At 37.6% G+C, this 22,778-nt stretch overlaps 1 protein-coding gene across 3 annotated transcripts; it reads left to right on the forward strand.

Moving 5' to 3' along the window:
- The first annotated feature begins 694 nt into the window (after nt 1-694).
- Nucleotides 695-22,379, forward strand: ELMOD2 (ELMO domain containing 2). 3 transcript variants are annotated; one of them, XM_006144635.3, is made up of 9 exons: nt 695-813; nt 2,007-2,153; nt 4,103-4,131; nt 8,345-8,442; nt 9,969-10,098; nt 11,816-11,949; nt 14,535-14,603; nt 15,332-15,465; nt 19,352-19,497. In XM_006144635.3, exons 2-9 carry the CDS (start codon nt 2,012-2,014, stop codon nt 19,495-19,497), a joined length of 882 nt encoding a protein of 293 aa, XP_006144697.1. In that variant the 5' UTR covers nt 695-813; nt 2,007-2,011. The 3 variants fall into 3 exon arrangements, with proteins under 3 accessions (XP_006144697.1, XP_006144696.1, XP_014441808.1); XM_006144634.3 differs by lacking the exon at nt 695-813 and adding an exon at nt 1,336-1,910 and having other exon boundaries at nt 19,352-22,379; XM_014586322.2 differs by lacking the exons at nt 695-813; nt 2,007-2,153 and adding an exon at nt 2,790-2,982 and having other exon boundaries at nt 19,352-22,379.
- The last annotated feature ends 399 nt before the right edge of the window (nt 22,380-22,778 follow it).

A 22,778-nucleotide genomic window follows, 5' to 3' on the forward strand; every position in this document is an offset into this window, starting at 1 on the left:
GTAGTGTGAGACTCCCTTTTGGAACACTCGCTGGTACGCAAAAACCCATTGAGTAATTGCTGAATTAATGCACGTACAGTTTGAAGTCCTTTAAAATTATGTGCATAAATTACTTTTTCAATAAAAATAACCAGTGATGTAATAAATGTTTGATGTATTAACTGTTAAATGGTTATTACTGCAGGGTAAAATAAAAACTTATTTCAACATACAAGGCTCTCCTTACCTAACCACGTAGGTGGTAGTCAAACTCAGTATAACTAAATACATTTTCTTCTTCTGTAAAGTTGGACTATTAAAATTACTTCACAGAATTAAGACTAACTGTAGGGGAATGCGCTCTAGTCACGTTGGCGCAATTAAGTTACCGAAAGTGCAGGGTTTCTTCCGTGTTCAGAGCCTGGGAGTGCGTAGTCGCGTAGTCCATGGTTTCAATTTGCGCAAACCACGCGGGTGTCAGGAGAGAAGTCTCCCAGTCAGCGCTGGGGGAGACCACGCCGGGGCAGGGCGTGTCTCCTGGTTGCCGTTGTCACGGAAACCGTTAGGGAGTCCCTGTAATCCGAGCACGCGCGCGGGGGCATTCGAGCTCGACCTTCCTGCGTTAGCAATAGGTGGAGCGCGGGCCAATCGGGGCCGGAGGGGCGGGGCCGGGCAGGGTCCCAGGAAGGTGGTCCCGTGGCCTCGCTCCCTGACTTCCGGGTCGCGGTGCTTGCAGGGAGTGCTCCGCGAATAGCGTCGTTTCCGCTGCCGGCTGTTTGCAGTTGGGGAAACCGAGGCAGCTCCTGCTCCCTCTAGTTCTTCCGCTCCTGTGAGGTGGTTGCGGTTTCTTTTCTTCTCACCCTGCGCTGCTTCGGTGCGACTGCGCTGAGGTCGCGCGCGCTGCGCGAGTCTCGCGGTGTCCTGCGGAAGATCCGCGGGGCGCCTGGGCTGGCGGGGCTTTGTGTCAGCCGATCCTTTCCTCGCGGGCAGCGCACAAGCTGGGCTCGGCCGGCTCCGGAGGGGGCTCGGCGCAGCGACTCCCTGAGGTCTGGGTGCTCAGGCCTCCAGGCTTGTGTTCGCTGCGCCTGGCAGTTCTGCTTCTTTTGTCCTGATGATCGCGGACTAGGTGGATTCGTTTTAAAGATGTAGATCAGCCCATCAGTATGATAGGCACTGTTTCTGCACTGACCTGCGGGATTTCCAGTTTGACAATTCCCTCAGGCCCTGGTCCAGAGATGATGTGACTGTGGGAATGTATAAGGCGGGAGAGAGAGGAGCGTTTTTCATTTTAAGTGCCTCCCCCCCCCCCCCCCCCCCCCGCCTCCGCATCTTGCATCTCCTCCCTTCTTCATTTAAGAAGCTGAAAAAATGTCTTATGACTTAAGATCAGTTTTATGGAGTGTGTAGTTTAAATTTTTTTTAACCTCTGGTTGGTATTTCTGCCCTTCCCCTATTGAATGGAAAATTAAGATTGAGTGTGAGATCTACTCTGTCTTCAACTTGTATACTTTAATTAGTAAGCCTATTAGTGTTTTTGTTTGCTGGCATCGCCTGACTGTGGGGGCAACTGTAACAAATTGTCCACAAGCATTAAGAAAAGCTTATTTCTTATAAAAACAATTCGAGCATATGATATATGTTAATTGTTTAGTCGGGGTCCTCTTGTTCTTGGACTGTTGAGCCCCATTCTAGAAGAATGAGAAATTAAAATAGGAAACTTAAGATGACATTCAGTAATTCAGTACTATGTATCATTCTTTTGAGCCATTAAATAAATAGACTCTAAGTTGATTTGATTTTTGCTGTTTTTGAAAAGTGATAAATTGATCTTTTGGCCAGCCATCATTTAGCCTAAATGTTAGGTATTAGACTGTCGTTTTCTTGGATACCGAGTTAAACACTATCACAAAACAGACACAATGGAATGATAAGTACGAATATATCTTGAGATTTGGTGAATTGGATAAACTCTTTTTCAACTCTTGCATTCAGTTCAAGGCATTAAGCTTGTCTATTTCCTTCTCCAGGAAAAATGTTTATTTCTTTGTGGGAGTTCTTCTATGGGCACTTTTTTCGATTTTGGATGAAATGGCTCTTACGACAGATGACTGGGAAGTGTGAATTGCAGCGAATTTTTGATACCTATGTAGGTGCACAAAGGACACACAGGATAGGTAATGTTATTTGAAAAAATTGAAAACTAAAAATTTTACCTCTGAATGGACTGGTGTATTCCTTGTGTATTCTGCCTGATCAAGTCTCTTAAACTGAGTTTCAGAAGCTTTGAAATCTCAAGTTGAATCCTTCCAGTTCTATAATTATATGACTTTATTGAAAAGGAAGCTGATTATGTAAGTCTTTATCCCTGTATAAAGAATTAGCATCATCATCATCCTAAATTTATCAGTAGTTCCCTAGGTTACAGTTGCAACCTATTAGCTAGGGAAAAATTTTTAGACTTCTGTAATCCCTTTGAAATGCTCACTCTACTGATCAGTTCCTCAAACTAGATCCACTTTATACTTGGCACCCCTTCATCTTTTAATTCCTTTTAGTTATTTGTTCAAAGACAGTATTTATGTATCCAGTGGTACCTAGGAAAAATTATTATTATAGATTCAAAATCCACACTGCTCAATACCACAGGCGGTAGCCACATATGGTTACTGAGCACTTAAAATGTGGCTGGTCTGGATTGAGAGTTTATATCTGTGAAATATACACTACATATCAGACTTCATATGAAAAAAGAATGTGAAAAGTCTTACTTATAATTGTTTATACTCATATGTTGAAATGATAATATTTTTGATATATTGGATTAAAATATATTACAATGGTAGCTATTTCTTCTTACTAATATGGCTATAGAAAAATGTCAAAGTACACATGTGGCTTACATTGTGGCCTATGTCATATTTCTCTTTAACAGTGCTACTCTGTTGCCTCCAAAATATATAAATTTTTCAATGCTTACTTTAAAGTACTGCTCTAAGAACACAGGTGAGTGAAAAATATGGTTCGAAGTCACTTTTTTTTTAGTCAAGGTAAAGGCCAGGGAACAGCTAGTGCTCAGTGTGTTAAGTGGAAAATGATGAATTCACTAGATCCCCTTTGGTGGTGATCAAGTGTGCTTCAACAAAGAAACCAACCCCCGTAAGACTGGAGGGGTGAGCGTTGACACTTGGAACATGTATCTGAGTTACCACTGGAAGAATGAGAGACAGAAGGTGCCCCAGGGCAGTTGAGTGATTGAAGCTTAATTACTTTTGTACTTTTTTTCCAACTCTATTAGTGACTTACATCATTGCCTTCTGTTTTGATTTGCCCTTTTGACTGCTCAGAAGAACAAAGTACTCTTGATAAGAAAGCTCTAAGCAATACTGGTTGTTGTTTCATAGTGTTGGGGAAGAACATATGTTAAGATTTACTTTGTGGGAAAGCATTTTTCTTGAATTTTTCAAATTGCTGAGAAAAGTGAGACTATCAGTAAATGTACTAGGAACTTAGTAAACTACATCAATAAATGTGTTATTGTCATTCTTAATACAGAAACCAAGAATGGAGAAGCTGTTTGGTTAGAGAATGGTTGGCCAGAGAATCTAAGGTCTTTGCTCCTTTGTTGTACGATTCATTTGTTAGCATCTCAAATCAAAATGCTTGGTGTGTAAGGCAAAGAAGTAGAAATATTGGGTCATCAGAAAAGTCATGATACATTTTTGCATAGAAAAAAAGAAAAATATGGCATGACTTTTCTGACAACCCAATAAAATAGAGAGTATTCTCTCTGTAGTCTTGAGATGAGTTTCTGGAAACTGAACTAACTGGCGCAGCACAGGTGAACTTGCAGAGATTAGTGGACTCTTTGAAGGTCTGCATAGGAATGGATAATTAGGAAAATTAGGCTTGGTCTGTAGTATTTAGTTCAAGTGTTTGGAATCATATCTACTTCTCTGTACTGTAAGAATAAAATTTTTAAATGTTTGCATGTTATTCCTGTAGAAATTATATCTTCTAGAACTATTAAAGTCCTTTAATAGTTTACTAGTGTGATATGTTTACTATTTGTGGATTAATTCACGCACAGCATTTAAGGGTTAACATTCTTTTTCTTTTTTTCCAGAAAATTCCTTGACATACTCCAAGAATAAGGTAGGATCATATAAGGTGACAGTTCTAGAAAACTAACTTGGACATACTTTTTTTTTTTTTTTTTTTAAAGAGAAGCTTCAGTTTTAGAATTTAGTTATTTTTAGTGTCCTGTTAGAAAAGGCTTTGCTGTAAGAGCATTAAATGATAATTTCTCCCTTTAGAAGTAATATTGCTTTTCAGATATTTTCTCTCTGTGTGTGCTTTATGCACAAAGAGGTATTTGAATAATTTGTTCTGTTCTGAGGTTTTACTTGTTTATTTTGCCTTAAGACTTGATCCTTTTGGGAAAGCAGAATCTTAGAGGCAAATCTTTCTTAAACCATGTCCTCCGGATAGAGTATGTGAGAGAAAAACAAGCAATTAGGATAGTTAGAGAAAATGCTGGATCATGTAGCTTTTGATCCAAAACAAGTCTTAACTCATTTTATAGCTCAGTCACTTTTTGCAGTGTAACAAACCATTCTCAAACTTCAAGGACATAAAAAAAATGTCTTGTTTCTCACTCATGTGTCTGTGAGTCAGCTGAAGAGGTTCTTCAAGCTTGTGCCAAGTTCAGATCCTTTACATTGTCTCATTCAAGGACCCAGGTTAGTGGGAAGAAAGGAGTAAGTACCTGGAGAATGTTCTCACAGTGGGTCATCTAGACACATTTGTCTCCTTGTGTCATATCTGTTAACATCCCATTGGTTAACGTAAACTCAGTAGCCATGCCTAAGTCAAGGGATGGAGAAATATACTGTGTCTACCGTAAGGCTGTGGTAGGCAGGTGGGTACATAATTCAGTTACCGGGCAGTGAAAAATTAAGACCAATAATTCTGTCTATCACATGCTATTATTTCCTTATGCTAGTTCATGGTTTTTCTTTTTTTGTTTTGTTTCGTTTCTTAATGAATATCTTAATTTTATTTATTATTATTTATTAATTTGATGACAGAGAGAGAAAGAAAATAAGAAAGCAAGCCACCACGTCTGGGACTTAAACCATGGTCATCCATGAGGGAGTCCAGTGCTCTAATCATGCCACCTCCCAGGCCCAGTTTTTTTCTGTTTTATTTTTTTTTGCTATGGGGCATGTGCACTTGCCAGAGAGACAGAAAGCAAGAAATCACTCCCCAGAGAGCATAGGCACACCGCAGTCCCTTCTCCTCTATTCTTCTCTTGGGATCTTGGGCACACACACACACACACACACACACACACACACACACACTGTCCAGTGTGATTTTCAAGCCACCAGGTCCAGGACTCAAATTACAGTCAGCTATGTGGGAGTCCAGTGACGTAACCATCATACCATCTGCTGGTCCCACTAGTTCACAGTTTTTACAATAGGTTATTTGGTATGGCAAAGCTAAGGCATGGGGGACCAGTAGGGGGCATAGTGGTTAAGGTGCTGGACTCCCATAGGGCTGACTGGGTTTCGAGTCCCAGACATGATAGCTTGAAAAATCACATCTTGACCATTGTTTAACATCCTATAATAGGCACAGCCAGCATTAAACAACAACAGGAGGAACAAAATAGAAAATATTTAGAAGTTGTCAGATATAAGTTTAAATATCTTGTAAGATTTTAATTTTATTTCTGTGTGTGTGTGCACATCTCTCTATATTTTATATATCCATATGTATATTTGTTCTTGGTCCTAATGTAAAATGTGGATCAGAGTCAAAAAGTGTTAAAAAAATGTTGATCTTGTAGTGATATTGGTGTGAGTTACTAATGCATGCCAGAAACAAAATAGATATTGTTGTGTGTTATAAATATACCTGTTATGTTCCTGTAAAATAGGTGCTTTACTGATTCAGTTAGTCTATTATTTATGAATGATTTATGTAAGAGTAATTGATACATATGAATGAATATTGGAGAGAGGAGTCTAGAGTGCTCTTTTGTTCAGGATCTTAGAAAAGTTTGTTTGTTTGTTTATTGACAGTGTGGTGGTCCAGAAAGCTAACAAGTTGCTGGTTATAAAAACTTATTTATGCCTTATCCACCCATATAGTTCCTTTAATTGATACTTAAAATGCAATTTTCCAAAGTAACAGTATCATTAATTCTAACACATACACTACAATTAATGTAATATGTATTTTTATTTTTTGTGGGGGGAGAGGATTTTGCTATTGGGCACATGCACTCACCAGAAAGACAGACAGAGACAGAGAGACAGAAAGCGAGAAATTACCCCTCCCCCCCAGGGAGGATGGCCACACCATAATCCCTTCTCCTCCATTCTTCTCTTGGGATCTTGGATACACATGCACACGTGCCTGGCGTGATTTTAACTACCAGGTCTGGGACTCAAGCTGCAGTTGACTACATGGGAGTCCAGCAACATAGCCATTATGCCAACTGCTGGTCCCAATTAATGTAATATATTAATGGAGAAGTATTGGAAAAGTCATGACTCATTTATACATAAAAAAGTATGTCATGACTTTTCTGATGACCCAATAGCATGTTTTAGATCTATTATATCAGTAGTTTTCAAACTTGACCATGCATCAGAATCTTTTGGAGGCTTATTAAAATACAGATTACTGGGCACCACCCCCAGAATTTCTGAATCAGATTTGCGTGCATTTCTGAAATGTTGCCGGGTGATGCCTCCTGCTGGTGCGAGGCAGTGCTCTGAGAACCACTGTAATAGTATGCTTTTTGAGAAGGGTTCTGGATCATACCTGCTCTAACTTTCTACCTATAGGAAGCAGTTCATGCATTTTCCAACCTGACCTTAAACAAGTCGTGTTTCAGAATGTCACAGATTTGAAATTCTTTGGGTGCTTAGCCCTTTAGAATGACTTGTCTTGTGAAGTGTGTTTTCGTTTAGCCTTGAAATTGTAAAGAGAGTAAACACATAGCTACCTTCTTTTGCTGCCCCATAGTTTCCTGGGTCTGGGCCTGAACCATGCATTTGGCCATGTGGGATCCAGTGCTTTAACCACCATGCCACAGGCTAGCCCAGAAATCTTTTGATGTGTAGAAAAAAGACCAGAAAGGCATATGCTGTTAAAGAGCAATAAAAATGGAGACTGTAATTTAGATATTCCCCAAGCCCAACAACCACCCGTAGCCAAATAGTCAAAACCTCAGTTATCCTGACGTCTTCACCTGTTCTAATCATAACTGAAACACAAAACATAAGCATCATGTCCTTCTCAGCCTGATTCATTGAAATTTAACTAGTCAGCTTAAACATCTCTGCCTTAAAAGGAATATTAATGTAGTAATCACTATAAAGGTCAAAATGCTTCCTCTCTTATGCTTTATAAACTGCTAAAACTACTGCAAACTGTTTTGATTCGAAGCCTCTCAGTTTGGGAACTGTTCTGTTTACACAATAAGCATGTACAGTTTTTAAATTGGATCTGATTTTATTTTTGACAGTGCTCATTTGTTACCAGTATTCTCTGGTGGTACGATTACAAAACAAAATTATTTAAGTTTTCCTCTCTGCTTTTCTAAATTAAGAAAAAAAAATTAACTAATGCATTACAATCTTTTTCCTACATACTGTATATTTTTACTATCTAATGTTTTAAAGTTATCGCTGTAGGGCACGTGCGTTCACCAGAGAGAGAGAGAGAATGAGGGAACCTGAGAATTCACCACCTCCTCCTCCCCCCCACAGGGGTGGCTACACCACAGTCCCTTTTCCTCCATTCTCCTCTTGGAATCTGGGGCACACACACACACACCTCTGGTGTGATTCTCAAGCCACCAAGTCCAGGACTCAAACCATGAATCTGGCCACATGGGATCCAGCACCTTAACTTCCATGCCACCTGCTGGTCCCAACTATGTAATTTTCTTAATCTTATAAACTGTATCTGTTTTATAAGAACCCTGTGATGGCAGCTTATTTGTTAAGAGGTCATCAGCTGAGAACCTGTTAAATCTCAATGAAGAGAGCCTTTCTCTGATACGTCATGCTGCTTCTCTTTCATTTAAAAACAAAAGCAAACAAAAAAAAATACATGTTTTTTAATACATTCAATCACTGCATATCATTACAGTATGCAAAATGAATTTTCCCAGCATAAATACACTGCAGATTACACATGATTTTAGCCCAAGAGAGATTTTGAAACAAATTTGATTTCCTTTGGCTTATGACATCTGCTTTATAAAGTTGATTCATAAACTTATTCCTTTTAAACTATAAGGGATTTTTTTTTTTTTACATTGAACTTTCTTTCACACAAATAGGTTTTACAGAAAGCAACACGTGTTGTTGAGAGTGAAGTGGAGAAATGTGTAGAAGATATAATGAAAGAAAAGAATATTAACCCTGAGAAGGATGCCAGGTATGCTGTTTTACATTCTTCTTTTTTATTTTGCATTTATAGCCTATGTGGTGTAGAGCGTGGACACAGTTATAAAACTAAAGAGATCATCTGGTTCAATCCCCTCACTTCACTAGAGGAGCATTCAGGTCCAGAGAGGTGAGAGGTGGGTGACAGAAGCAGAAGTGACAGCCGTCTCTGTAGGCTCCCAGGCCAGTCCCATTGTAATTTTACCATCTGCCTTCTTCACGGTAACTTGCCATCACTTTCTCAAGGTAAAATAACCGGCTACTGTGTCCTTGTTGTCCTTCAAAACTTAGTTCCTCCGTCCTCCAGGAAGGTTTTCCCTGGCCCCTCGAATCTGAGTCAGGGGCCTCGTTCTGGCCTCTCACAGTCCTGCCATTGGACTATCTGTACTAGTCATTGTTTACTCCTGTTCTTCCCCTAATAAACTCTAAGTCCCATTTTTGTGTTCCCAGCACCAGTACGGTGACATAGTAAGTATTTATCTTTTTTTTTTTTTTCATTCAGCATTTTCTATGTAATATGGAGGAAGGGGCATTAGGCAGCTGACACGGGAAAGGGTATGGGAGGGAACGGTGACGATAGTTCCACAGAAGAGGTGACCCTGGAGCTGGACCTTGATGAATGGGTAGAACAGTGTCAGTGAGGCACAGAGACAGAAGGACCTGTGTCCAGGAAGGATAAGAACGTCTTTGTAGCTGGAACATTGACTGTTGCAGAGCCATCATTAGAGATGTGGATGATACATAGCAGGGAGGTTTACATGCTATACAGAGGGATGTAGATGCTTTCCTCTGATTTTTAAGCAAATATGCTATATTATCAGATATGTATTTTAGCAAGATGGAGGATAGATTTGGCAGTGTGGCAGGCTGGTAGAGAGTAAAGACAGAACAGTTAGGAAAGTTTTCTAGTCATTCAGGTAAATAAATGTCAAAGCCATAAATACATGACAGAAAATGCTATGAAGACTACATTGAGGGGCATTCCAGAGACAGAAAGGAAAGGGAGGAGGGAACTTTTGATGCATTCTTCACAGAGAGAGGCTGGTCAGACCTCAGAGTGTTCTAGCTTGGGAAACTAATAGTTAGTGATGGCATTAAAAGACTTAGAGACTTAAGAAAGCAGCTATCTTCAAGGAAGATAAGCCATTGTATTTCGGGAAACTGAGACCACCTATCATGGAGCTATTGGTTGTGTGTCTACTTGGAAAACTCGGTCCGTTGGGATATCTGGCAATAAAGATTTGAGAATATATGGGTTCCCAGAGAAACATGAAGAGGACAAGCCCTTGGAGTTGCGGCATTCCCCATTTCTACCACGTCTCACCCTCTTGCTAATCGCTGCTTTCTCGTGGTCTCTGTAGAACTTTCCCTGGTGTTTTGTGTTTAGGGAGGCTCTTGGTGCCTGTGCTAAACTGAAGGGGCATGCTTTCTAAACAGACATAAACCACAGGCAATGGAAGGCATTGCTTTATTGTGATAAGGTATGATTTTTTTTAAAAGTAATTTTATTATTTTCAGTTTTAAAATCTGCATGAAGACATGCTTACTACAAATAACTGGTTATAAACAGCTCTATTTGGATGTAGAAAATGTGAGAAAAAAGCCATATGATTCAGATAACCTACAACATGAAAAGCTACTCCTGAAGGTAAATTTTTTTCTCTTTAGAGTTGTTGAGTACTAAAAATATAAATCAGGCTTGAGCTGAATAATGTCTTATCTTGTGCAAATTCTAGAGGCTTTCTTTGCCTTTCAGAGAATTTTATTATGTTCGATTTCACTGATAGGAAATATTTTTAGTTAACTAATTTTATAATTTGCTGCTGAGCATCATTAGAATATACTGAGGTTTTATTGTAATGCTGTTAATTCTGAATTAAATTATAAATTTATAGAAAAAGGAATGGACTAGTCCCATGGCCTAGATGTTAAGGGAGCTGGATTCCACATTGCTGACCACGGAGTCCAAATCCTGACCATGGTGGCTTAAAAAACCCCCTGACACATGCGCGTGTGTGTACCAATTCCTCACAGGGTAGAGAAATGGAAAAAAGGGGATTGTGGCCACACCCCACTAGGGTGTGTTTTCTCTCTCTTCCTCTCTCTGGAGAGTACACATGCCCTCTAGCATATAAACAAGCAATCAAAAATAAAATAAAATAATATGACTTGGTTTTAAATAAATATAATTTTTAAGACCAAGGACTTAAAAACTACCAAATATCAGATCCCAACAAGTTAATCAGTACAAAATAAAGAAAATGTAGTCATTTTCAAAATTCAATACCACACATTATTAAGAAAAGAGAGTCACAGAAATTAATTTTTAAAAGTTTATAAAAATTTGCAAAACAAATACCTAAATTAAATGCGAAGACTTATGACCTTGCTTTAAAATCAGGTCAGGGGCCTTGCAGGTGATGTGGTGGTTAAGGATGCTGGACTCCCACATGGCTTACTGCAGTTTGAGTCCTGGACCTGGCAGCTTTCTTTGTCACTTTCTCTCTCTTTCTCTAACACTCTCTCTCTCACTCTCACTCTGTTCCTCTATGGTCAAATAAAAATAAAAATAAATAAATTCAATAAAATTTTAAAAAATTAAAAAAATAAAATCAGATCAGGGCCTTAGTTGTGAAGCTAAATCCAGTCATTAGACCAGGTTTATCCAGCCCCAACTTTCATCACCAGTACATGTGATTTGCTCCCATTAGCATCTCCTTAGGAATTCAGCAAAGAATTTAATCATGCCAAGGATAAGGCCTTGGTGATATGGCCAAGGCTACCATGTAAGACCACCAGGACTCCTATATGCTTAACTGTCAGATATCTGGCCATGGGACTAGCCCATTCATTTTTCTTTTAAAACTGAAAATTTATAAAATAATAATATAGATTGAAATACTGGTCCGTACCATTTCATACTTTCCTTTCCTTTCCTTACTAATTTCCTTTCCTTACTAATTTCCTTCTTTTGATTAGGGACTAAACACCCACCATTGTAATACAGCTTATTTGAGTATATAGTGGCTGAAACAAGGGCCAAGTACCTCGTTCTATACTCTTCTCAAGCAAGCAGTTTATCAATTCTGGTATACTGTGTATGTATTAATTAGTAACTAATGACATCTGTCTGTTTTAGATTTCTGTGTTAGTATTTGGTACCTTTTGAAACTCTCCTTTTATGGTAATTTAAAATTTGGATATATATACTACATCTTTTAGGACAGTTGAAAAGTTTTCTAAACATAGTCTCTGATTTGTCTGATTGAGAGCATTTGGTTACTAGTTATATGAACTATAAGAAGGAACATGTCTTGGTAAATTAAGAGCACTATTATTTGTAACGTGGAAGCATGTTTGTGCAGCTTTGGAACCTTCTAATGCCCATGAAAAAGTTGAATGCTAGAATCTCCAAGCAGTGGGCTGAAATTGGTTTCCAGGGTGATGACCCCAAAACAGACTTCAGAGGCATGGGTATCCTTGGATTGATCAATCTTGTGTAAGTGGAAATAAGCTTTCTTTTCTTCTCTAAATGAAATTACATGTAATCTCCAATCTGGCTAAATTCTAATTGTTTCATATTGTCTCTGTTGCTGTTTGTTTTTGTTTTTACTGTAGAGCACATGCACTTGCCAAGAGACAGAAGTGGGGGGGAGGGAGCAAGAAATGACCCCTCAGAGTAGTGGCCATACCTCAGTCTTTTCTCCTCCTTTCTCCCATTGAGATTTTGGGCACCTACACCCACACACCCAGCATGTTTTTCAGGCCGTTTGTCCTGAGACTGGAACTACACGGTTGGCCATGTGGGATGCAGCCACCTTAAACACCACACCACACCACCTGACTAGCCCTGTCTCTTTTTTTTTTTTAATTTAATTTAATTTTTTTTTTGAGAGAGAGATTTTTGCTGTAGGGCACATGCACTCACCAGAAAGACAAAGAGAGACAAAGAGGAAGCGAGAAATCACCCCCCGGGTGGGATGACCACACCGCAATCCCTTCTCTTCCATTCTCCTCTTGGGATCTTGGGCATGCACATACACGCACCCGGCGTGAGTTAAAGCCACCGGGTCTGGGACGTGAACTGCAGTCGACTACATGGAGTCCAGCAACATAGCCATTACGCTAACTGCTGGTCCCCCCGCCTCTGGTTTTTAATAGCTGCAGCACTAGAATTATTTAATAACGTACTGGTGACAATATGAAATATTCATGTGAATGAGAGTGAGATTCTTTTGCCTACTAATGCTTTCCTCTTTTCTCCACTCCCCTTCTGATACCTCTGAAAGAATTACATACACTCCTTTCTTACTACTTTTACCCTCTCCTCTTGGGACTCTCTGATTCCTTGTTGAAAAATATAACCAGATGAGATGACACTAAAGTCTGTCCACCAGTTTGTTCACCTTCTGTGAAAGCCAACTAAATCTTTGACTTTTCAGAGCTTCTATGAACTTTCTTTTTTAATTTTTAACAGGTTTTTGGTGCTTATGATTTAGGTACATGTATGAAATCTAAAAACACAGAAATCATAATGGATAGCCAAAACTATTCTAGAAAATAAGCTAGAAGATTATTTTCTTTCTGTAAATATATAGCGAATATACAGATACTAGTGTTTGGGTTTATTCATGAATTATGACTGATTGTGAAATGTCTAGAAGGGGAGCTAACCATTAAAGTTTGGATAGATTAATTCTGAAATCAAGCTACATTATGCTAATATTGAGAATAAGTACTTAGGTGAATATGGATAACTATTTTGGGGAAAGTGTGTGTCTCCGCATGCATGAGTACCATTGCTTTGTGAGGTGATTTGAAGAGTGAGCAGATTTGGTTCTTACATAATGTTTCCTAAAGTTTATTTTATTTCTTTCACGAGAGTATGAGAGCAAGTGCATGAGAGATAGTATGTACTTGAGAGAGACAAGAGACAGAGACAAGCAGATAGATATCCACACGGGGTCTTATCACACCACCATCTATCTCCTCTCCTAGCCCTCCAGCTAGCCAGGGTTTCAGGTATGCACACACTTGGAATTTCCTGTAATACTTGAATTTTGTAAGCATTAAAGTTTTCTATAAAGCTTTTTAGGGCCATCTTGGATCCAAACCCTGGTCAGCTACGTGAGTCCAGCACTGCAGAGCAGTTTGCCACTGTCTGCACCACTGCCACTGAGCCATTAGTCCCTATCTTTAGGGACTTAGGGTGTTGTATTAGTATAGGCCAAAGGAAGTATGAGCCTATATATAGATAGTTTTATGTGTTTCTCTCATACCTACTAGCACTTCTGTTTTACATCTAGTATTTTAGTTGTATCGCTTATCAGTGTACAAAAGGGACGTCATTGACTTTCTTCCGATTCTATTGAATATGACATTAAACAGTACAGGTTTAAGTTACAATAGAACGAATAAGCCTAGGTAAGAGGAAGAGTATCCTAATAGGTCAGTGTTGACTGTTGTATAGAAATAGAGCAAGCAAATAAACAAAAGGAACTCTACAGAGTTTTCCCTTTTTTAAAAAGTTGGTAGGAAATCTCATTTTAGATAATTCATCTATTAAGAGACTTCACAGTCTTGCCAAGGGCTTGTGATCTGTACTAGATAGGTTTGATGGTTTGAGATTAAATTCTGAGATGCATTTGTGAGTCACTGAAACAATTTGAGATGGAGATTGGTATGATTGTTGTACTAGTAAGACTGCCATTTTATTATTATTTTTTTTTTTTGAGAGGTTTTGCTATAGGGTGCGTGCGCTCGCCAGACAGACAGAGAGAGACAGAGAGACAGCAGAAAGTGAGAAATCACCCCCCAGGGGGGATGGCCACGCTGCAATCACTTCTCCTCTACTCTCCTCTCAGGATCTTGGGCACTGCACTCACACGCGCCCAGTGTGAGTTTTAAGCCACTGGGTCCGGGACGCGAACTGCGGTCGACTACATGGGAGTCCAGTGACATAGCCATTACACTAACTGCTGGTCCCTAGGACTGCCATTTTGATAGTGACTTTTTAAGTTGCTTCTGGATAGCTTGAATTTGAATGACATATGATTGTGTCATTGTTTCTTTAAACTCTTCTAGGTATTTCAGTGAAAATTATACCAATGAAGCTCATCAGATTCTTTCCCGCTCAAATCATCCAAAATTAGGGTAAGTTGGGTATATTAAACTGTGATTCTCTTTCATTGAAGATGATTAGATGAGTTTGAAGACATTTATTTCTTAAACTGAGAAATTAATTTAAATTAATAAGAATTTTATAAATGATAGTACATGACATTCAAGGAATAGTATGATAAGCCAATTTTGTATTTTATGAAGTGGAGATATGGGCCTTTACACAAATTTTTCTGAGAAATAGATTTGAAAATAGGAATAGAAATTAGCTTTGAAATAAGAATAAGGCACTGGGGGAAGAGCTTTGAAAATTTTACAGTGGAATACAAACTGAGGTCATATTCTTAGCTTTATCAGTACTTTTTACTCTGATGATACCTAATCTTTTAGAAAACATAAGTGTTAGATAATTAAAACAAATACCTTGATAATAAAGAAGAAAATATATTACCTAGTGTATTTTAGATTTTGCATATATCATTCTCTTCTCTCTCTCCTTTCTCTTTAAAGAATTTTGGTTTTTAGATATGTGAAAAAGAACTTTATTTGTATTTTGTAGATCACTTCTGGAAAATCACCAGCCCTTAAAAAACAAATTTTTTTATCCATTCTAGTTTATTTTTCTTACTATGCAGAGATTATCACATTAATGCTGTGTTAGAATGAAACAAAGTAACTTTTTACTAATTCCTTGCATAATGTTAAATTTATTTGATGAGCCCTTCGGCTAGCTGGTATAACTGGTAATGTTTCTGACATAGGTATTCTTATGCAATAGTTGGGATCAATCTTACAGAGATGGCTTATAGCTTACTGAAGAGTGAAGCTTTGAAGTTTCATCTCTACAACTTTGTTCCTGGAACACCAACAATGGAACACTTTCATCAGTTCTATTGTGAGTATTAAAATGAGTTAAAACTAGATCCTTCTAAGAGAATCGTTAAACCACTAGGAAGGTATAATGTTCATTTTAATCTAATTCCTCTATCAAGTATATAGCTTATAGTTACATTGTATTATTTAGGATTTTCTTTTGAGACAGTCTCATATCTTGTCCATGCTGGCTGCTAGCTCATGATCCTCCCATCACAGCGTGCAAAGTAGCTGGGACTACAGGCTTAAGCTACTGAACCTACTTTTAGGGTGAGCTGGGAATCAAACCTGGGCCTTTCATGAGGCCTCAGCCTATCAAATAGTACTGTCTAGCAATGCACATTATTGTAGCTGGGCCTAGGGTCTTTGAAAAATTGGAAAATAATTCTGGATGAATCCCCGAGTATTTTGTACTTCATTTTCTATATTTGCTGATAAAAAAGTTTAACGAGGCAGTTTCTCACATGTATGTAAATTTAGGATTCGTGTATTTTCTGATGCTACAGTCTTCTGGCTTTTCTCCTGCCCCATTGGGTTTTCCAGACATCCTCTGCCTTCTTAAAAGTAGGAATAACTCAGAGCCCATCCCTGAGTCCTCTTCACTCTTCAGTCCTTATACTTTTTTTTAAAAGAATTATTTATTTATCTATTCTTCTTCTTATTTTTTTTAAATTTGCTATAGGGCACATATTTTCACCAGAGAGAGGCAGAGAAAGAGAAAGAGAGACAGAAAGTGACAAAGCAAGCCACTGGGTCTGGGGCTCAAACCATGGTTGGCCATGTGGGAATCCAGTGCCCAACCACCATATCACCTGTTGGCCCCTAGTCCTTACTCTTACCTTAAGTGATCTCATCTAGAAGCAGCCAGTGCTCTGCTCAAGGTGCTGTCTGTGTTCTAATGACGCCAAAGTATATCTCTGTAGTCCCACCCCTCCCTAGTCCCAGAACTGTGTGTCCAGATCCTTTTTTTTTTTCTTTTCTTTTTTAGTGGATAAGGATAAAGGATCCTGTGGGGATGGATACAATACGTAGGAGTCAGGGCAACTTATCTTCAGGTGGCAGAACAGGTTTTTCAGGTCCTGTGGAACAGTGTTGGTGGGCCTACCTGAGTGGACTACCTCTAGAGACACAAGAAGCTTCCTTTACCATTCCCAAGTCATTGTCATTCTGTTTCAACACCCTCCTGGCCCTCTCTGGCTACATGCCTTACCTGCTCCTAGATGTAAATGAGCAGCCTGGGTCAAAATCACCCCAGTATGTGTAGGTGACCTCTTAGAGTCAAAAGGACAGTGTCTGTGCTTCATGGAAACAGCTCTTTTCTATCACTTTCCTGAAAGCTTTAGGAGTCCTAAGTCAAGCGTGTCCCTGCCAGCCTTCTAGAATCGTGATATTTTCCCCTGCCGTGTGCTGGCGTCTCACTAAATCACCTTAGCCGTTGCGGTCTCGGCTGTCTGAGCCAGTCTTTCTCTGACACTGATTTACCTTATAGACCAACCACCTCACCCCGAAGCACGAACTTTCTAGTACTTTACATGTGAGCAGTTTGTTCCAGGCCTATGTGGTCATTCCAATGGGCCGTATTACTGACAGGAATGAAAAAGCAATCGTAAGAACGTAAAAATGGCAAAGAGTTAAAACCTAATAACCAGAACTACTAAAAAAGTGGCAGGCTATAACATCTGAATGGATGGCTGGCTCTTCCTGCTGCCCAGAACATTAGTCTGAGTCTTTTCATTGCATGTCATCCTTTTCAGAGCACTGCGGGTAGAGATGGGAACAGTACAGACTCCATTCGCTTTATTTATGGATAGTTTCTGTCCATGCGCTGTTGTCCTGACCTCTACACAACATACAATGTTTAATGAACTAAAGATAGAAAATAACATTTAAAAACGATTACAAGGTTACCATGCTCTTTTTTGGGGGGACCAAGATAGAGACGTTATTTCTTTAGACTCTTCATTCTTTGATTTTTTTCACGTATCCTGGTTGGCAGAAATTATTTTTTTACATTTCAAGAGATTAATCTGAAACCTTTCTTAAACCGGTCTGTTTATGAAGTGCTATTTCAATGTTGAAATTCGATGGTTCTTAAATTTTTAGTTTTTTTTAAATGTTATTTTATTAAGTTTTTGCCATATGGTACATGTGCTCACTGGAGAGAGACAGAGAGACGGAAGATAAGAAAGAAATCACCCCAAGAGGGAATGGCCACACCACAGTCCCTTCTCTTCTGATCTCCTCTCAGAATTCTGGGCACGCATGCACATGGGCCCAGCATGATTTTCAAGCTGCTGGGTCCAGGATTTGAACAATGGTCAGCCATGTGGGAGTCCAGCACCCTAACTACCATACCACCTACTGGCCCTAGTTCTTAACTATCAATGCTTGCTTTATGACCAATACTACTGAAATATAATTTCCATTGTTTTCATACTAAATAATTATGATAGTTTAGCCACGCTTTTGTGTAAAGTCTCTATTTCTCCCTGTTTAGTAGAAATAAGTCACTCTCCTTTTAAAAAGTCTTTTAGAAGGTATAATGAGATTCTGGTGAAAACAAAAGTCCAATTTACAAGCTAGTGCTTTAACACAGTAGAGACCGCCTACAAACTCTGTGATTTGGGCACGTCACTGAACCTCGCTGTCCCTGTTGCCTCTTTGGGAAAATAGGGGTAGTAGTAGTGCAGTGTCATGGGAGCAAATGAACGTGTAGCAAGCTCTATGGAAGCACTTTTAAACTGATTCAATACATTTGGTTGAATGCAAAACAGGACTTAGGGTTGTTTTAAAATTCACACTTAAATTCACATATATATTTGTAAATATGAATATTCACATATATGTTTCTATATGTTCCATGAACTACTTTTTCACACTTGGGGGTTAATGTGGCTACTGTAATGAGAATCTTAAAAAAACATATTAGGCCTGTTTAGAATGCATTTCTTTTTTATTAAAGATTTCTGCCATAGGGTGCATGTACTCATTGGAGAGGGAGAGAGAGAGACAGAGAGAGAGAGAAACTCATTAAGAGGGAAAGTGAGAAATCACCCCCAGGGAATAGCCATATCACAGTCTCTTTTCCATTGTCCTTCTGGAAAATCACACATGCATTGTGTGATTTTTTTTCAAGTTGCCAGGTCTGGGATTTGAACCATGGTCAGCCATATGGGAGTCCAGCACATTAACCACCATGCCACCTGCTGGACCCCAAGAATGCATGTGTTCTTAGAATGAGAAGATGCTAATAGTTTAGTGAAAGAAGTAGAAATAACTCTTAGATTTAGAAATCAAGTAGCCAACAGTTTTTCTATATTTTGTCTTGTCTTTTTCTTATTCCTTTAATTTTTCTGCTTCAGGAGTCTCTGGGGATAACTTTTTTTCCTATTCTCAAGGTTTCTTTTGAAAGTGTTAAGATTCTCAGGTTGAAGGACTTTTAATTTTTGAGACAGATAGTAAATGTACAATGTTCTTTTGAAATTGCTTTTTATTTTGAGTATATAAAAATATCTATTATAAATTAACTTAGGTTTCTAATTTGCTTTTTTCTTTTATTCAAGTTATTTAAAATTTTATTCAATAAACATGTTTTCAAGATCTTATATAATTTCAAAAAAAGATCTTATATAATTTTTCTAAGAGTGTTTATTTTTTTAATTTTAATTTTTATAGAGTAAAAATATCAATTTTTTTTTTCTTTTCGAACAGAGAACTTTACATTGTTTTGTCTATTAACTGTTTCTTCCCTTTCCTGGATTTCTGATAGCTTTAAGTTTATTTTTTATCATTGTATTCTAATGTGGAATTTACAGGGTGGTTATATATTGAATACTTTATAAAAATGAGGTAGTAAGAATGTAATTTCAGTACATGAAGTTTGTATGTTTTGTTTGCTTTAACTGCAGGTTATCTTGTCTATGAATTTGATAAGTTTTGGTTTGAAGAAGAACCAGAAAGCATTATGTATTTCAACCTGTACAGAGAGAAGTTTCATGAAAAGATTAAAGGACTCCTAATGGATTGTAATGTAGCACTTACCTTAAAAACATAAATCATTCACAATATCTTCTATTTCTACCACATTTTGCACACACAACAGAATTTATATGTTGTAATAGAAATTATCTGATCAATTTCACTCTTATATATAATTTCCTACAAAAATATTTCAGAAATTCTATTAAGAAAGCTAGTGGACAATCAGTGTATGTTTACAATTGTTTATACACTGTTCTCCAAAGGTACCTTATCCTTCCAAAGATCCCTCTGTAGAGTCACGTGAACTACAGTTTGGAACTTGGGACTCCGCCCGTTAGTGTAAAAGTATAAATCAGGTATTTGTATTGAATTTGTTGATTAAAATGTGTAGAAGTTGATTTTGCATTTTATGTATTGTAGCTGTCAAGTTGGTATCTGTTTTAAAGCTCTCTTAAGTTTTTTTGTTTTAGTTTGAAAATCACTGTTTTTAATTTTGTCATATTTTTATTTCTGTTAATTAACAATAAGAACAGTTTTCTGGTTTTTGCATTTTTTTGTTCTCAGTCACATGTCATAACATTGCTTTATTAATAATAACAAGAGCTTAGATATGTCAGAGAGGATGAAGAATCATGGCCTCCTTTTCTGGTTTCTCTGATTATTGAATATGTCATATAATAAGAGAATGACAGTATTGATGAGCAGCATTTTTGTTTTTAAATAACACACTTGAAAATATCACAAGACATAAAGGCATTTTCTCATCTTTGGTGTTTGATTTTTGTCAGTTTTAAAAAAGAACCTTAGGTAGTGTTTGACGTATGGGCCTTTAATGAGGCTTCTCCACATGTATATGTTTATGAAGAGATGTTATTTGCTAAGAAAATCTTGATTAAATTTGAAAGACAGTTCCTAATTCAATAAAGCTGACCTTGAAACTTAAATAAGAAGGAAGCTTAATGCTTTTGATAACATCTCAGTTAAATATTGTTGATTTATTTGACTTACTGTTAACTCTTGATTCTCTTTGCTCTGGCTCCATGGTGTTTCTAGATACTGATGTATGAACTTCATGTTAATAGTTGTGGGGTTCTTTAGTAGCTTGAGGACGATAACTGTGCATTTTCATATAGCTTTATTCTCCTAAAATCTCAGGAGGCAGCAAATCCTGTGAGAGGTTAGATAGTGATGAGATTCTAATGGGAACTCTTTCTTCTTGGTGTATTTTAGACATCTGTACTCACAGCAAACTAAGAATTTAAAGATAGTTTAAGTTCATCTGATTACTAAGTTCTCCTTAAGTCCTGCAGAAACCAACCTGTTAAAGACATCTTATAATCTAAAACATGATGAAATTGAGCACATCTGTTAATGTGGTATATAACAAGTGTTTAAGGCCTGGCATGTATGTGATACAGCAAGACCTGAGACTTCAGTATTTGTTCATGTCTATTGACAGACCGCTTTCTTCAGACTTATGAAATAGAAGAGTGATAAGAAATACCCGAATGGACAATAATAGATACAGTGTTGTATAGCACATACATTAAAAGTGCATGCATTAAAATTATTATTTTCTCGAAAAGAAAGTATTTTTTAAATTTATTTTATTATAATAGTGGTAGTTTAGCTTTTCAGTATTATAGGAATTTAAAAATTGGTTTGTTGTGGGAGACTTCCCAACTTTGGGAGTGTTTTCACTTAATTTTTTAAAAAATATTTTCATGCTTTAATCATCCAGCTAGAATTTTATGATGTGTAGAAAAATCTTGACAAGGATCAAGTGTTAATCATGAAAGCTCACTATATTACAGTGTTACTCTTACATGGAAAGTAGTTGGTCGAGTTTCATGCTGATAATACTTATTTTTGTATTTTGACCTTTCAACAGTTGAGATCAGATCATTAACTGGTTTATAATTCAATAAAAGAATTCTTGGATTATGGAAATAGAAACTTTTAGTAATTAAAGTTTTCCCCTTCCAGGGAGATTAAAAGTATAATGATATTAAGAAAATGTCATTTTGAAGTTTGATCAATATGTTCTTTAAATCCACCACCTCCATCTGTACATTGTATTGGGTTGTTGGAAAAGTCATGAGATATTTTTTCTGTGCAAAAATGTGTCATAACTTTTCTGATGACCCAATAGAAATTTCTTTGTTTTTGTTTAAGATAACCATTTGAGGTAGTTTTGTAGAGAATTGATATAAAAGCCACCAACAAATCCTAAGTAGTGTGGAAGCTAAATTAAATGTCACTAGTTATAAATTAGACTATAACATGAAACTTCTGACTTTCATGTGATGGTGACATACCTGAAAAAAGAAATGATAATTGTGTCTGCCTTCCTACTTATTCTTGCTTTCAACATGTGTATGTTAGAATTTTATGTAGTCTTAAAGTCCATATGTAGGCTCTTGTTTCTGTAATAATTAGTAAAATGCCAAAGTAGTAATGAAATATTATGGCATTGAAGTAGCAGGAAGACTTATTTTAGTTTTAGAACACAAACGTGAATCAGTGTTGAAGTGAATTTTTGTATGTGCCAGATTGAAGAGAGTATGCCAGTGACAAGAATAGTCTGAAAATACAGTTGTGACAGTTGCAGTTTAAATACATTCTGAAAGACAATCTTCAAAGAAATGGGAGAAACCAGGGGTTATCAATGAACCTAGACCAACCTCTCTTTGTATATAAATATGGTGTAATAGCTGGGTATAAAAATCAGTGTCTTACTGGCACCATTTACAGTTTAGAAAGCAGAATCTTTTTCTTGAAAATGTCCATCCTGATTCTTCTCTATTTTAAGAGCTACTTGGATTTGTATGTATTTTTCTATGTGAAAATGTATGTACTCTTCATTTTTATTCCAGTGTTCATAATCATTTCATGCACTCTTTCTCCCCTTTGAGAACATTTTGTGACAGAGATTTGCTCAAGGGAGAGGCATTACGGGAGTGTGAGAAGTGAATGCTCATTGCCAGAACAGAAAAGGTTATACATTGTTGTGGCACAGTAGAGGAGAGGAGGTTTAGCTTGGAGGCAATAACGTTTATTATCTTTCTTGAAATAATGGTTGGGAACCAGCAGCTCTATTCTCAGGATAAATATTTCACCTCACTTTTTTTTTTTTTTTCAAGAGGGCGTATGCATTCAGCAGAAGGGAGGAGGGAAGGGACAGTGAAAAGGCATCCCCCAATGGGTAGTGGTCATGCAGAAATCTCTATTCCTCCATTTCTCCCTCCTTTCTGGATTTTGGACATGCTTGCATATGTGCCTGGCTTTTTCTTTATTTTTTTTTCTTCCTTTTTTTCTTTCAAGTCACTGGGTCTGGGACTCAAACTGTATACC

This window comes from Tupaia chinensis, unplaced genomic scaffold (genome assembly GCF_000334495.1).
Source record: "Tupaia chinensis unplaced genomic scaffold, TupChi_1.0 Scaffold000127_2, whole genome shotgun sequence".
NCBI lineage: Eukaryota > Metazoa > Chordata > Mammalia > Scandentia > Tupaiidae > Tupaia > Tupaia belangeri.

Bases quoted from the DNA above. Each gene is read 5' to 3' on its own strand.
- ELMOD2 (XM_006144634.3), top strand. The intron at 4,132-8,344 runs GTAGGATCATAT...TCACACAAATAG, and splicing joins TGACATACTCCAAGAATAAG to GTTTTACAGAAAGCAACACG. The intron at 8,443-9,968 runs GTATGCTGTTTT...TATTATTTTCAG, and splicing joins AACCCTGAGAAGGATGCCAG to TTTTAAAATCTGCATGAAGA.